Raw genomic sequence first — 15,447 nt, 5'->3', positions numbered from 1 at the left:
TAAAGTCTGTGCTGTGCTGACTAAGTTTGGCAACAAGAGCTACTGAAAACTCATTATAAGACCCATAAAAGTCAAGATAAAGCTTAAGCAATAAGACATAACTTATAGGATGAAAAAAATAAGAAAAATATCCTAGTTTTAATAATTATTGTTCACAATTATTATTTATTTTTTATAGTTCACCATCACTATCTAAAATTACTATTCATAATTATTGTTTACTTTTTACTGCTCACAAACTCTAAGATATCTAAAAAAAATATATATAACACTCCAACTCGAACGGTTTACTTTTACGAACCTATATAAAAAAATAAAAAAAATAAAAAAAAAAAGGAATCCGAGCAAATTAAAAATCATAACTCAAATTCCTATGTGAAAAAAGTAAAGTGTAATTAAGATAATAGTATTTTTGTAATTTCTCAATCTAGATCAGAAAATCTAGACAAAAAAATTGCTCTGATAATCAAGCTTACAAATTAACAAAAACAGAAGCAACAATTGATATTTCTAAAATTTATTCTCTATTTAATCAATCATGAATATATTAATATAACTTTTTTTATTTTCTTTTTCACTTTTGTTTCAGTATTTGTGAAACTACTTAATTCTCCTTCTATCAAGACTAAAATCAAATAAACCAAAAATTCTCCCAAAATGAGCCATATAATAGCGAGCAACTAACCCCCATAATAATTCATATCAACCAAACACTAGTTTTATGCTTTTATCTTATGAAATATTAGAAAAATAATTTCTTTGGTTTTTTGAAGGACGAGAGGTAGAAATTTTGATATAAGGAAACTGATGATGGCCGCTTTATTTCAATTCATTATGTAAAGGTAATCTTCATGTAATACTCGCTCCCTTGCTAACTTTACCTGAAAAATAAGATCATGATAAGACAATATCATCCTCTAGTTTACGATAACGATGTAGTGTATCCTTTGAAGAGTTTTAGATAGAATAATGAAGAACTTACTTGGTGTTCCCAATTTGTGAAACTTGTTAGCACCGCAAGAAGTATCGACTGTGTTATGGAGCCACACATAATGCCCACCCAAAGGCCTTTCCCTCTCAAATGCAATGCAAAACCAAGTAAAATAGAGACCGGAATCCCGACCAAATAGAATGCTCCAAGGTTCACATAAGCACCCAAATGCTGACATCCACTGCCTCTAGCAACCCCTGATATGGTTTGGGTACATATTTATGACACAATATCTTAAGCAAAGTATAAACTGTTGGGAGTAAACCCGTTACAATCTGTGTGATTGTCTCAGAAGCTCTTTTCCACACTTCTGAGTGAATACCAGAGTCACAAGAACTTACAATTAAGTAGGTTTGAGCTGATAATCTCAAACTGTCGACTCTAGCGAGCCGAGCCACACGCCGAGTAGATGAGTCATGGACACCGTGAGTTGTCGAACGGCGCCAAGTTGCTGACAGGATGTCGAGAGCTGCAACACGAACTCAGAGTGGATGCCGAGTCCAGCAGAGCGCTGTCTCCTTAAAACAGATTCGGCCCCTCCGCGGTGCTCAGAGGCTTAGGTGGACGTCTGTTTCACAGGATAAAACGGCAAAATCACGAGCACAACCTAGCACTGGTTGTCGTGACGATCTGAACTAGATCCGAAAACTATCACTATTTCTGTTTGAACAAGAAAATACCCAACAGAAGGGAAGAAAATATGGAGATTCAAAAGAGGAAGGAAAGAGCTCATGCACACAAAGCTTAGTTTTCCACACGAAAATTCACTGAAGCTGTGTCTACACTCACTTCAGCTTTTGTTGTGTCCTCCCTTCATTCCTCTCAATGGTCTTTTATAGACCTTGCAAGCCATCAAGAACAAGCCTGAGGCTTGCCTGCTTGCTAACAAGCAAGCCACAACGTGGCTTGCATGCTTGTGACAAGCTGCATGCTTGCCAACAACCAAGTCACAGCTTGTGGCAAGCTTGCCAGCAAGCCACACCATGTGGCAAGAATGCAAGCTTGCCATGTGGCGAGCAGACAGGCTTGCCACGTGGCGAGCATACAGGCTTGCCATGTGGCGTGTAGGTAAGTTGGTGATCTTTCTTGTCTTGTAGGCCAGCCAACAAGTTATCTTTCGCAAACATATCGTGTCCTGACTGATTTGGACTTCTCGGGTTGATGTCATCCGGGCCTTGGATTTTCAACCTCCTTTGTTCCGAATCAGTCGGAAAGCCTTGCTTTTAATCGTTGTGGGACTACAACCCACACGTCGTGTTTTCATTCAAGTTTTTCCAACAATCTCCCACATGAATGAAAACAAGGATTTGTGATAGTTTTCGACAGTTGAGTCGAGTATAGGATAGGTAGGTGTTACCCTTTGAACCTTCCCTTGTAAACTCTGTTTGCCTACTGGCTGATTAGTAGACGTGATGTCTTTGAACTGTTAGGCCGTTGGTGTAAGCATGGACAGATCTTACCCAAGACTCTCCCTGATATAGCTCAGGTCTCATGAGTGTGTTCGTTCTTGGCCATGAACACGCCTGGTTCTGTGAGAAGTTCTCAGAATTGTGCCTCCAATTCTTCTCGAAGCGGCCCCACTTCTTTCTCACATAGGTGATCCCTCAAGAGTTACTATCTACTCTTTTGATCATTAAAAGCTCATCGGCTTATCCTGGTCTAGTTACTGTTTCATTGGGCTCCCCCTACAGTGTGTCTAGTCAGTGCAGATTAGTTGTCCCTTTGAACCTAGTTCTTGGGATCTCCAGTCAGCATAGGTTGGGTGTCCTCTGCTGACAACGGCATCAAGCTCATTCCCTGTGATGAGCTTGCAACTAACTCTCGATTTAACCCCTTGGTTAGCGGATCCGCTAGGTTATCTTTTGACTTCACATAGTCAACATTGATAACTCCAGTTGAGAGTAGTTGTCTAATGGTATTATGTCTACGACGTATATGTCTAGATTTACCATTATACAGATGGCTCTGTGCCCAACCAATTGTTGATTGACTATCGCAATGTATGCAAATCGCCGGCACAGGTTTTGGCCATCGTGGAATATCTTCTAAGAATTGTCGTAGCCATTCAGCCTCTTCACCACATTTGTCAAGAGCTACAAACTCAGATTCCATCGTGGATCTGGTTTTGTACGGTTTGCTTAGAAGATTTCCAGGAAATGGCTGCACCAGCTAGAGTGAAGACATATCCACTAGTAGACTTAGAGTCTTTTATATCAGATATCCAACTTGCATCGCTGTATCCTTCTATTACAACAGGATATCTTGTATAGTGCAGTCCATAGTCACGAGTATACCTTAAGTACCTCAGTACTCTTGTTATCCCTTTCCAGTGCTCGACACTGGGATTACTCGTGTATCTACTCAGTTTGCTTACTGCGTAGGCCAAGTCTGGTCGAGTACAACTCATCAAGTACATCAGACTTCCAATCACTCGAGAGTACTCTATCTGCGAGATACTTTCACCTCGATTTTTCGATAGATGTTAACTCGTATCTATCGGCGTTCGTGCCAACGCAGTATCACTCTTGGTGAATTTCTCAAGAATCTTGTCCACGTAATGAGACTAACTAAGAACAAGTCCTTCTGTCGTTCTAAGAATTTTGATTCCTAGAATCACATCAGCTAGCCCCATGTCTTTCATGTCAAATCTTGAGTTCAACATATCTTTAGTGGATTTGATTATCTTATCATTACTCCCAATGATAAGTATGTCATCTACATAGAGGCACAAGATGACATAGCCATTCTTTGTGGCTCTTATGTAGACACATTTATCACATTCATTGATCTTGAATCCACATTCCTTCATGGCATTATCAAATTTCTCATGCCACTGCTTTGGTGCTTGTTTCAAGCCATACAATGACTTCACCAATCTACAGACCTTGTGTTTCTGTCCTGACACAGAAAACCCCTCAAGTTGGTCCATATAGATTTTCTCTTCTAAATCCCTGTTTAGAAAGGCTGTTTTTACATCCATTTGATGTATTTCGAGATTCCATAGAGCAGCGATAGCCAACAATACTCTAAGAGAAGTTATTCTAGATACCGGAGAGTATGTATCGAAATAATCAAGGCCTTCTTGTTGTCGGTATCCTTTGATTACCAATCTAGCCTTGTATTTATCGATTGTGCCATCTGACTTCATTTTCCTCTTGAAAATCCACTTACACCCTAGTGGTTTACTTCCCGGAGGAAGATCCACGAGTTCCGAAGTGTGATTTTGTAAGATAAAATCTATCTCAGATGCAATTGCCTATCTCCAGTGAGGCCCATCAGACGAGCTTACTGCTTCTGAGTAACTCCGGGGTTCACTTTCCAGTATGAAAGTGATAAAATCCGATCCGTAGGATTTTTCTACTCGAGCTCGTTTACTCCGTCTAAGCTCAACCTCAACTAGTTCCTCATCTTTTTCTTCGTCTTGTGTTTCATATGCCCGTTTTGAAGAGCTAGCATCCTCTCGGGTCTTAAAAGGAAATACATGCTCAAAGAACGAGGCATTTCTCGATTCGATTATCGAGTTCTTGTGTATCTCCGATATGTGTGATTCATACACACAAAATCTATACGCAGCGCTGTTTTGTGCATATCCAATAAATATGTAATCAACAGTCTTTGGTCCTATCTTAATCCTTTTCGGATCAGGTACCAACACTTTGGCAAGACACCCCCACATTCGTAAATATTTGTAGGACGGTTGTCTTCCATTCCACAACTCATAAGGGCTCTTATCTATTTTCTTTCGGGGCACCTTATTTAAAAGGTAATTAACTGTTAACACAGCTTCCCCCCACATGGACTCTGGCAATCCAGAGCTTAATAGAAGAGCATTCATCATCTCCTTAAGCGTTTGATTCTTTCGCTCAGCAACTCCGTTTTGCTGAGGAGTATATGGAGAGTTGTTGTTTCGTGTCTGATCCCATGTTCAGCACACAACTCAGCGACTGGCGATACGCATTCACCGCCTCAATCACTTCGGACCACCTTAATCTTTCTATTACGCTGGTTTTCAACCTCATTTTTATAGAGAGCGAATTTCTCTATAGCTTCATCCTTACTTTTGAGCAGATACACATAACAGTATTTTGTGTTATCATCTACAAAAGTGATGAAATATTTATTACCACCACGTGTTGGCGTACCTTTTAGGTCGCACACATCTGTGTGGATTAGGTCAAGTGGTTCGTTATTTCTTTCAATCTGTTGAAAGGATGACCTTGTCATTTTCGCTTCAACACAAATCTCACACTTGTGTTTTGGGTCAAGGTGGAATGTAGGTATGCTTTGCATGTTTATTAGTATACGCAATACATCGTAGTTAACATGTCCTAATCTACCATGTCACAAACACGAAGACTCAAGCATATAAATGGAAGAGCTTTCACTTTTATTTATTTTGGGCCCAATGGCCATTACATTGAGCTTAAACAGCCCATCAGATACATAGCCTCTTCCTATAAACACTTCATTTTTGGACAATACAACTCTGTCCGACTCAAAAACAATGCGAAAGCCATGCTTGCTCAACAGTGAGCCGGATACTAGATTCTTTCGAATCTCCGGAACATACAGCACATTGTTTAGAGTGAGATCCTTACCCGAGGTCATTTTCAGCACCACTTTTCCTTGGCCTATGACGTCCGAGGTTGCTGAGTTCCCCATGAACAGTTTATCTCCAGTGACTTCTTCGAAGTTGTGGAGCAGCTCTTTGTTGTAGCACACATGTCTGGTGGCTCCAGTATCAATCCACCATTGCCGAGGATTGGAACCTATTAGGTTCACTTCAGAGATCACGACGCAGAGATCCATATCCTGTTAGGTTCACTTCAGAGATCACGACGCAGAGATCCATATCCTGTTCTCCTACCAGGTTGGTCTCAGGCTTTTTCTTCTTTGGCCTTTTACAGTCTGAAGCCTTGTGACCCATACGATCACAATTGTAGCATTTCCCTAAGAACTTCTTTTTCATGTTTTGTCCTTTGGGTTGCGTCTTGGAAGATTTTGGATGCTTCCGTTTTGAGCTTTGTCCGTGCTCAACAACATTGGCTTTTACAGTAGCCTGAGAGAACAGTTTTCTCTCTGAATTCTTGTTGTCTTCTTCTATACGAAGGCGAACAACAAGTTCCTCCAGGTTCATTTCCTTCCGCTTGTGCTTCAGATAATTCTTAAAGTCCTTCCAGCTAGTTGGTAGCTTTTCGATGATAGCTGCCACTTGGAAAGTTTCGCTCAGAGTCATACCTTCTGAGTGAATTTCTTGTAAGAGTACTTGAAGCTCCTGGACTTGACTGATTACAGACTTCGAGTCACTCATCTTATAGTCCAGGAAACGACCAACAATAAACTTTTTGGCCCCAGCATCCTCCGATTTATATTTCTTGTCCAGAGATTCTCACAGTTCTTTTGCCGTTTTTATCTCACAATATACAAGATAGAGTGAGTCGGTAAGATTGTTAAGGATGTAGTTTCGACAGAGGAACTCAGACTCGTTCCATTTGTCAAGAAGGAGGGTGTTCACTTCATCTACACCCTTAACAACCTTGGGAATTTCCTCGGTCAAGATACGTGCCAGACCTAGCGTGGTTAAGTAGAAGAACATCTTCTGCTGCCACCGCTTGAAATTCACTCCTGTGAATTTTTCTGGCTTTTCCCCGTGATTGATTGGCACATTCCCAATCGGGGCGGAGGAGGCCGGCACATGTTGAGCCTGTTGCATCTCAACATTTTCTGCCGCCATGGTAACAGAACGAATCTGTTTTAAGTATTGTTGGGAGTAAACCCGTTACAATCTGTGTGATTGTCTCAGAAGCTCTTTTTCACACTTCTGAGTGAGTACCAGAGTCACAAGAACTTACAATTAAGTAGCTTTGAGCTGATAATCTCAAACTGTCGACTCTAGTGAGCCGAGCCACACGCCGAGTAGATGAGTCATGGATACCGTGAGTTGTCGAACCGCGCCACGTTGCTGACAGGATGTCGAGAGCTGCAACACGAACTCAGAGTGGATGCCGAGTCCAGCAGAGCGCTGTCTCCTTAAAATAGATTCGGCCCCTCTGCGGTGCTCAGAGGCTTAGGTGGACGTCTGTTTTCCAGGATAAAACGGTAAAATCACGAGCACAACCTAGCACTGGTTGTCGTGACGATCTGAACTAGATCCGAAAACTATCACTATTTCTGTTTGAACAAGAAAATACCCAACAGAAGGGAAGAAAATATGGGGATTCAAAAGAGGAAGGAAAGAGCTCATGCACACAAAGCTTAGTTTTTCACACGAAAACTCATTGAAGTTGTGTCTACGCTCACTTCAGCTTCTGTTGTGTCCTCCCTTCATTCCTCTCAATGGTCTTTTATAGACCTTGCAAGCCATCAAGAGCAAGCCTGAGGCTTGCCAGCAAGCCACAACGTGGCTTGCATGCTTGTGACAAGCTGCATGCTTGCCAACAAGCAAGTCACAGCTTGTGGCAAGCTTGCCAGCAAGCCACACCACGTGGCAAGAATGCAAGCTTGCCATGTGGCGAGCAGACAGGCTTGCCATGTGGCGAGCAGACAGGCTTGCCATGTGGCGTGTAGGTAAGTTGGTGATCTTCCTTGTCTTGTAGGTCAGCCAACAAGTTATCTTTCGCAAACATATCGTGTCCTGACTGATTTGGACTTCTCGGGTTGATGTCATCCGGGTCCTGGATTTTCAACCTCCTTTGTTCCGAATCAGTCGGAAAGCCTTGCTTTTAATCGTTGTGGGACTATAACCCACACGTCGTGTTTTCATTCAAGTTTTTCCAACATAAACATATGAGATTCATAGTACTAGAACAATTAGAGAACCTGAGAGAATCCCTGATATGCTGTCTGAGACTACTGTGAGGCACACCACAGGAACCATCTCATAGACATAGTTAACGACCTCTTTCTCGTTGCTGTATGCATAACCCAATACTCTGCGCAGGGCTAAGAGAGTTGCAAGCACAAGAGCCGCCTCCAAAACAGCAAGTAACATTGACACAAGGGCAGCAAACTTAGCACCATTAGGATTTGATGCTCCTAATTCATTCGAGACTCGAGTGCTAGTTCAAAATGAACATGTTAAGGTGTATCTATGTGTGACCAAATAAGCATTATGGTTTCAGAAATACCTTGCTGCACAACCAAGCCAATATGGTATGGAATATAGTAGTGCAACACTGTTGAGGCTGTTCAAGAATGCCAAATTGAATAAGTTACCCATCATGTATGTGCAGTAATCATTGTTTATGCATGGGTTGTACTTACCAAATTGAGAGGACAGAAGTTTCGAGCTTTGGATAAGGCAAGAGACCAGAGAGCAAGATAAGCAGTTCATAAGACCACCATTCAAGGCTGTGGTAAGGTTGAAACCACAAGTAAGAACCAACGAAACATAATAGTACTAAGACATGTCAATTACCACATCATCAGTGTTGATGGTACCGCTACTCGTAAGAACTCGTAAATGCCTTTAAATGCCTCCTTTGTGATCGGAGAACGAGTCAATCTGCAGGAATCTGAGTACCTTATGTATAGAATCAGTATAAGTACATTCAACCAATATGATATACTTAGTGAAACAGCAGCACCAACATTATACAAGCTTGACTTGTACACCAAAAGCCAACAAAAAAGAACATGAAGGCACAGTGTTGAAACTGAGCTAAGGAGCATAGGAAAAATAAGACTTTGAGATTGGAGGAACTTCATTAGGGGTTGAGTGATCGCGTAGGCGAAGAGGCCAGGTATCATCCATATAGCATATCGCTCAGCTTCTTGAGATATGGCAGGGTCTTGTCCTACTATTTGGAGAAGCTTCCCCATTGAGGCCCATACAAGGGAGATAGGGAGGCATACCATTAGAAGAGAAAATATGGCTCTGTAGGTATAGACACCTAATGAATGATACTGTTTTGCTCCGTAGGCTTGTCCACAAAGAGTCTCCAGACCACTGGCCATTCCAACCTGTTGGTCAATTGAAAAATTGAAGCACTGAAGAAGTAGCAACCACAACAATCTAGTACTCGAAAGATCAACAAAACAAGTTTTCAAACAAGCAAAGTAAAGCAAGTTTTGATTCCATCACTGGAGATGAAATCAAAATGCAGACAAAAAATTTCATCCATGTTCTGAAAGTCATAAGCATAGTAACAGAAAGCCACTAACCATATCAAGCTTTTTTTTATCATTCACTCATTATGATTAGATACATGAATTTTATTCCTCACTGATTCAGTCAGTTGAATCAACTTCAACAACTGTTAAGAGTTTTCTTAGTTCTTCCTCTACCCTTCCATCTATCGAAACCTTCCCCTATAAGCATGCTGAAATTTGATCATGTAATCGTGTAACCAAAAGAAATAAAACGAATATGCACGAAGTACAACATTGTGTGTCTCCATTGGCATAAGATCTTTTAGATAGAATGAGCAAAGTTATGAAGGTTTAGGCCTAAAGTAGATAATCATATCATTATAGAGATACGTGAATATCTTTTGGTCACAACAAATGATATCAGAGACATGGTTCAGACTGGATGTGATATGAGATGACTTTAAATAAAGTTGAGGGCGAGTTAGAATAGATCAAGGTAACCGGATGCTCGCGAGGAAGTCCAGAATAGATCATGGTGACCAAATGCTCATGGGGAGGCCCAAAACGGGCCAGGGAAGCTCAAAATAGATCAAGATGATTGGATGCTCACAAGGAAACCCAAAACAAGTCAAGATGATCGGATACTCACGAAAAAATCCAAAGTAAAATGGACAATATTGTCTCCTAATACTTGAGTTTATTGGTTGCGTATAGAAAGCAAAGCCAAATCGAATGCTTCTTCCATGTAAAAACATGTTCTGTTAGTGAGTGACTGAGTACTTATTGACGCCGCCCCAACCAAGAGCGGAATGGGAGCACCGAGAAGGGCGGATTGGGTGGGGTGTTTCCACTGCTCACATCATCGAGGGGGTGAACTTAGCCTGCGCAACCAGAACCGGAAGGAAGAGGACTTACGAGGACGCTGAAGCCCGAGACGTTGGCGAGTGAGAAGGCGATGGCGGCGGCAGCGAGGTTGAGCTCGCCGAGGTGGCCGACCACCATGGTGGAGGACACCTGAACCAGGAATTGCGACATCAACAAGCCCACCATCGGCGCCGCCACGTACGCTATCCGCCGGGCTTCCTCGGTCGCTTCGCCGCAGCACCACCACCGCCTGCTTGGGCCATCCCTCTGTATCAGCTGCTCCTCCATCTCCCTCCGCCGCCCCGGGCCGATCTGGTAACAAAAAGCCCGGGCTACTTTTCATTTTTTCCATAAAAAATTCAGCCCCTCCAACTCCTCGTCGGCGTCAGCCGCCTACCGAAGAGCAAAACGCCGTAAGCCACGACAAAAATTGTTCACGATCTCGTGAAGCAAGTTTGACTATTGATTCGCTGTCGCCTTTTGAGATCTATGGACTGATAAACCACGACAACAACTAGATCACAATCTAGTCGACCAAGTTTGACTTTTGAATTTTGCTGATGCTGCCTTTTGATGGACTTCTTGTCTCCTGCTAAAACGACGAGGTGCTCTAATAAAATACCATTGTTTGATGTGCTTTTGATCTATATCATGGACTAGTTTAAAGGATGTCTACATCAAATATAATAGCATAATAGATTTGTTAAGTGTATTAAATTGAGCAGGTCAACTAAACTAATCAAGTTGAATAGACTAGATCAATTGATTAAATCCTAATGAGGCAAGAAAATTTCAAAATTATTCAAAAAATTTCATCACAAAATTTTATAGTATCGTTAAGAAATTCTTAAGAATACTATAATGCATGAATATAAGAAAAAGCCAACTATCATCTCTATTTCCTTGTGATAATGAAGTTTCTACAGTATTCAATCTGTTCTAATTCTGGGTGGGTGGTTTTATGAAGAAATTAAGTTTTGTTAACGGCTAAAATATGGGGTACTTTTGGCACTGCAAACCGCCTGATATGATCAGATTATAATGACGACAGCAGAAAATACTCTAATTAAGGTTTCTCAACGGCGACTAAATTGTTGGATTTTAAAAAAAAAATTCATTTTAAATCTCATTATTGGCTTAGATGTTTAATTTAAATAAAAAAATATGGTTCCAAAATTAAGAACCAAATTTTTACAAAATTTTAATAGACTCCATTAATATCTAGCCAACTCTCTCTGTATATATTTTAAATTGCTTATAACATCCTTATTAGTTTTTTATTACTATATTTAAAATTTAAGATAAATAACTTAATTTATTAAATTTAGATAATCATTTTTCATTACATACTACATTAACTATCCTAAAATTTTTATTATCTTTAATTTTTTATTATTTTTTTCTCTTTCTTCTATTTTCTATTATTATATTTATGGAATAAGTAGAAGAATAAAGATTGAAAAAAAATATTATTTTACTTTTAGAATAGAGGTTTCATTTCCTAAATTTAGATAATCACTATTTATCAAATCTAAATTTAGGGAATAGGTAGGATAGCTGACGCAAAGGTTTCTTAGTTACCCTATCTAAAATTTAAAATAAAATCTTTAGATATGATAATTGATGTGCATGCTCTTACGTCGATAATGCGATGATAAAGAGGGGCTCACTAAGTACGGGTCAAACGACGAAGGTAGCAACCCACGTGGAGGTTAAAGTCAAGGGCATGATCGGAGCGTTAGTCTGGTCGGGCGGAAACAAACTATCGAGATCTATCGTCACGCAGAGGAGCAGTCGAGTTCGGCTGAGCGAATGAGTACTCAGCCGTACGGCTATCCCGCTCGGCCGAGTAGATGGATCACTGACGTATCCTTCGATAGGGGTGAGAATTAGGTTAATTTGATATTAATTTTATATAAATTCTTTTTATTGTTATTTAAAACAAATTTAATTAAATCAGTGTTAACCGAAATAACCAATTCGATTAATTCGGTTTTAGTAAAGTTTTGATTTAATTTGGTTAGCCAACACTAAATCAGTTTTCGGTTAATTCGGTTAATTTATAGACCAAATTAACTGAATACTCACTCCTATTCTTCGGGGAGATAACGCCGCTAACACAAGACATGGTCAACAGACGGATCATACGATGAAAGTGTCTACTATTTTGTCAGGGATATGCATGCCCTATTAAGGTATGGTGTCAGAGGAACTTTCCTGACTCGTCCTTTCATAGGACAAATTGGAGAACGTGCTTATGTCACGAGAAAAGTGTGCACGTCGCACACCAGGGCACTATATAAAGGGGTCCAGCGGAGGTACGCGTTATTTACTATTCACGTCTGTGTCTACTATTGCTCCATTCCTTTTTTCTCTTTCTGATTACTGACTTGAGTATTTGAGGACTAACACCGGAGACCTCCTTTCCTGACTCGGCATTGACATTTCTTATATTGTAGAGTAGAGCGGAGTTTACTTCTAGTTAACATAGTAATCGTATCTTTAACTTACCATCTCTATAATTTTTAGACAAGATCAATCCGCATACCCTTAATCAGTTTATAATTCTTTATGGGGGAGAACATACTTTTTGGGTTTAGCATCACATGTCTTTAGAGCATCTCCATTGGTTTCAAGGTTTTTTAGATTTTTGATGGCCCCGATCAACAGAACGGGGAGAAAGAGTAAAAGCTGGGTTTTAATTCTCGAACCCAGCTTCTTGGTTTTCATTTACGCATCGGACAGAGAAAAATAAAAATCTGGGGAAAAAAAGCTCCATTTGAGATGCCCTTAAGCGTCTATTAATTTATGTTTTTACCTTTTATATATATACTATAAAAATTCTGAATTTTAATGATCTCTATTTTTTTACATTTTATATCTTACTATTTTATTAAAAATCTCCCCCCTTTACTAACTAACTTTGGTGAGCCTAAAATGAATTTACGTTAATATCCTTTTTTCTATTCACATTAAAAATAATTCAAAGATTTATTAGTAATTCCACAAGCGAAACAATCAGTGATTTAGAGTTCGAGACTCAACTGCGGCGTATTATTATGAATTTTTCTCATCATTAATTTTCTCTGATTGTTTTATATAAAAAAATATAGTTCTGTTTAATCTCACATCTTAGAATTAATAACAATCAAAAAGCTTCTATAAATATTTTAGGCCGATAATATTAAAAAATATACTTTTCTTAATTTTTTTATTAAGATAAATATAATATTAAATTAAATTAATTTTGTTCATAGGAAAGCTCGTTGCAGTAGTTTGTTGCGGTGTATTAAATTAAATTAATTTTTTCATTAGTTCCACGAGATTTGACAGTCTTAGGACTGTCTAGTCCTTACTTTGAGTTTCGTTGAAATTCTAGGTCGCATCGACGCCTACTATTTCCTCTTTGGGGAGCGCGCCCTCACCTACTCCTCTCAGGAGAAATTATATTTTGTCAAATCGATCCTCCAGACCATCTGGACTTTTGCTCAACGTCCGAGACTTCAGGACTTTATGCTGGAAGTCCACTCCCTGAGCTGTTAGTCTTCCACTTGGTGTCTGCAACCACCAAGATTTTCACCTAGAATCTTTGATTCTAGGATTTCACCCAAAGTTCTCGACCCGCCAAGACTTCGCCCAGTCTCCCAAACCAGAACTTCGTTGCCTAATCGCAGCTAGGACTTCTTCACCTGCTTAATCGTAGATAGGACTTTCCATTGTCTAAGATCACTTAGGACTTTCCTACACATTTAGATCAACTTGTTAGATAACAAAACAGCTTAACTTTGAACCTCTTTGCCTATCAAAATACAAGTTCGATTGTCTGGTGCTCCCTACACCAACAAACAGCACTCGTTGACCCTACTGATCAACTAAAGCACTAGCGAGCTTTTGTCCAGGGGAACAATTGGCTTTGGGATCAAGATCATAACCTCTTAGAATATCTTCTAGATGGTGAAACATATACAGAGAAGATCTACTATCCCACAGATATGGGTACACAAATTTTTTCCTTTCAACTTTACTACTCAATACAAGACTCTGTACAATCACTATAAAAAGAAAAACGCAAAATGGATAGGAAACAAAATGGCTAGCTCAATCAGATGTGCTACAACATATTTAGAGGTTTAGAACAAAGATGATACTTAGGCCCAGGCCACAAGCTCCAAAGCCCCATCGCTAGACCCATTAGAGAACAAAACTTGGATAATATGTTGGAACCTAAAGAAGACATAAGAAATTATGCCATGATACCAAAAACGTAAGTCATGACAACATGAAGCATTATTTTCCACTGACAATATTATAACTTTACTCACGAATAGCAATTTTATTCTCCACTATTTCACTTCATTCTCAATTTTCCTAACACCTCATCTTCACTAAAATTGTCCCTCCCCCCAACATCCTTCGACTCTTTCTAAAGCGAACACCTCATCTTTTCTTCAGCTGGAAGCAAACTCTCTCTTTCTCTCCTTCTATAAATACCTCTCTTCTCCAAACGTTGAAGGCATTCAAGAAGTGTGTAAGAGTACAAGTGTGTTTCCAGTTTTTCTGTAAGTATCTTTTGTAATGCCCTTGTAATTTCATTATGTAAGTCTATAACTAGTTAAGTAAATATATAACTAGCTAAGTTAGCTCGTATGCTTTCAATTTCCTAGTTTGTATTGATTTCTTGTAAAATTTCTACGTCAACTTAATAAAAAGACTGTATTGTCGTCTCTTTGTCTTCGAAAGTTAGAAATTGTTTCGTGATTTAAGCTTGTAAAGTCTGTGCTGATTAAGTTTGATAACAAGAGCTACGGAAAACTCATTATAAGACCCATAAAAGTCAGAATAAAGCTTAAGCAATAAGACATAACTAATAAGAAGAAAAAAATAAGAAAAATATCCTAGTTTTAATAATTATTGTTCATAATTATTATTTATTTTTTACAGTTCACCATCATTGTCTAAAATTACTATTCATAATTATTTTCACTTTTTACTGCTCACAAACTCTAAGATATCTAAAAATATATATATATAACTCTTCAACTAGAACGGTTTACTTTTACGAACCTATGTAAAAAAATCAAAAAAAATATTGAATCCGAGCAAATTAAAAATCATAACTCAAATTCCTATGTGAAGAAAGTAAAGTGTAATTAAGATAATAGTATTTTTGTAATTTCTCAATCTAGATAAGAAAATCTAGACAAAAAAATTGCTCTGATAATCAAGCTTACAAATTAACAAAAACAGAAGAAACAATTGATATTTCTAAAATGTATTCTCTATTTAATCAATCATGAATATATTAATATAACTTTTTTTATTTTCTTTTTCACTTTTGTTTCAGTATTTGTGAAACTACTTAATTCCCTTCTATCAAGACCAAAATCAAATAAACCAAAACTTCTCCCAAAATGGGCCATATCATAGCGAGCAACTAACCCCCATAATAATTCATATCAACCAAACACTAGTTTTATGCTTTTATCTTATGAAATATTAGA

At 39.0% G+C, this 15,447-nt stretch overlaps 1 protein-coding gene across 1 annotated transcript; it reads right to left on the bottom strand.

Moving 5' to 3' along the window:
* Window positions 1-664: 664 nt before the first annotated feature.
* LOC122006973 (protein DETOXIFICATION 10-like) lies at window positions 665-10,658 on the bottom strand. The gene is made up of 7 exons (XM_042562693.1): window positions 9,998-10,658; window positions 8,409-8,953; window positions 8,255-8,341; window positions 8,119-8,175; window positions 7,811-8,049; window positions 983-1,188; window positions 665-881 (listed from the first exon to the last, which is right to left on the bottom strand). The coding sequence occupies exons 1-7, from the start codon at window positions 10,232-10,234 to the stop codon at window positions 825-827; spliced, it is 1,428 nt and encodes a 475-aa protein (XP_042418627.1). The 5' UTR covers window positions 10,235-10,658; the 3' UTR covers window positions 665-824.
* Window positions 10,659-15,447: the final 4,789 nt, after the last annotated feature.

Source organism: Zingiber officinale, chromosome 7B (genome assembly GCF_018446385.1).
Source record: "Zingiber officinale cultivar Zhangliang chromosome 7B, Zo_v1.1, whole genome shotgun sequence".
NCBI lineage: Eukaryota > Viridiplantae > Streptophyta > Magnoliopsida > Zingiberales > Zingiberaceae > Zingiber > Zingiber officinale.
This window is presented reverse-complemented; position numbering and strand designations above follow the sequence as displayed.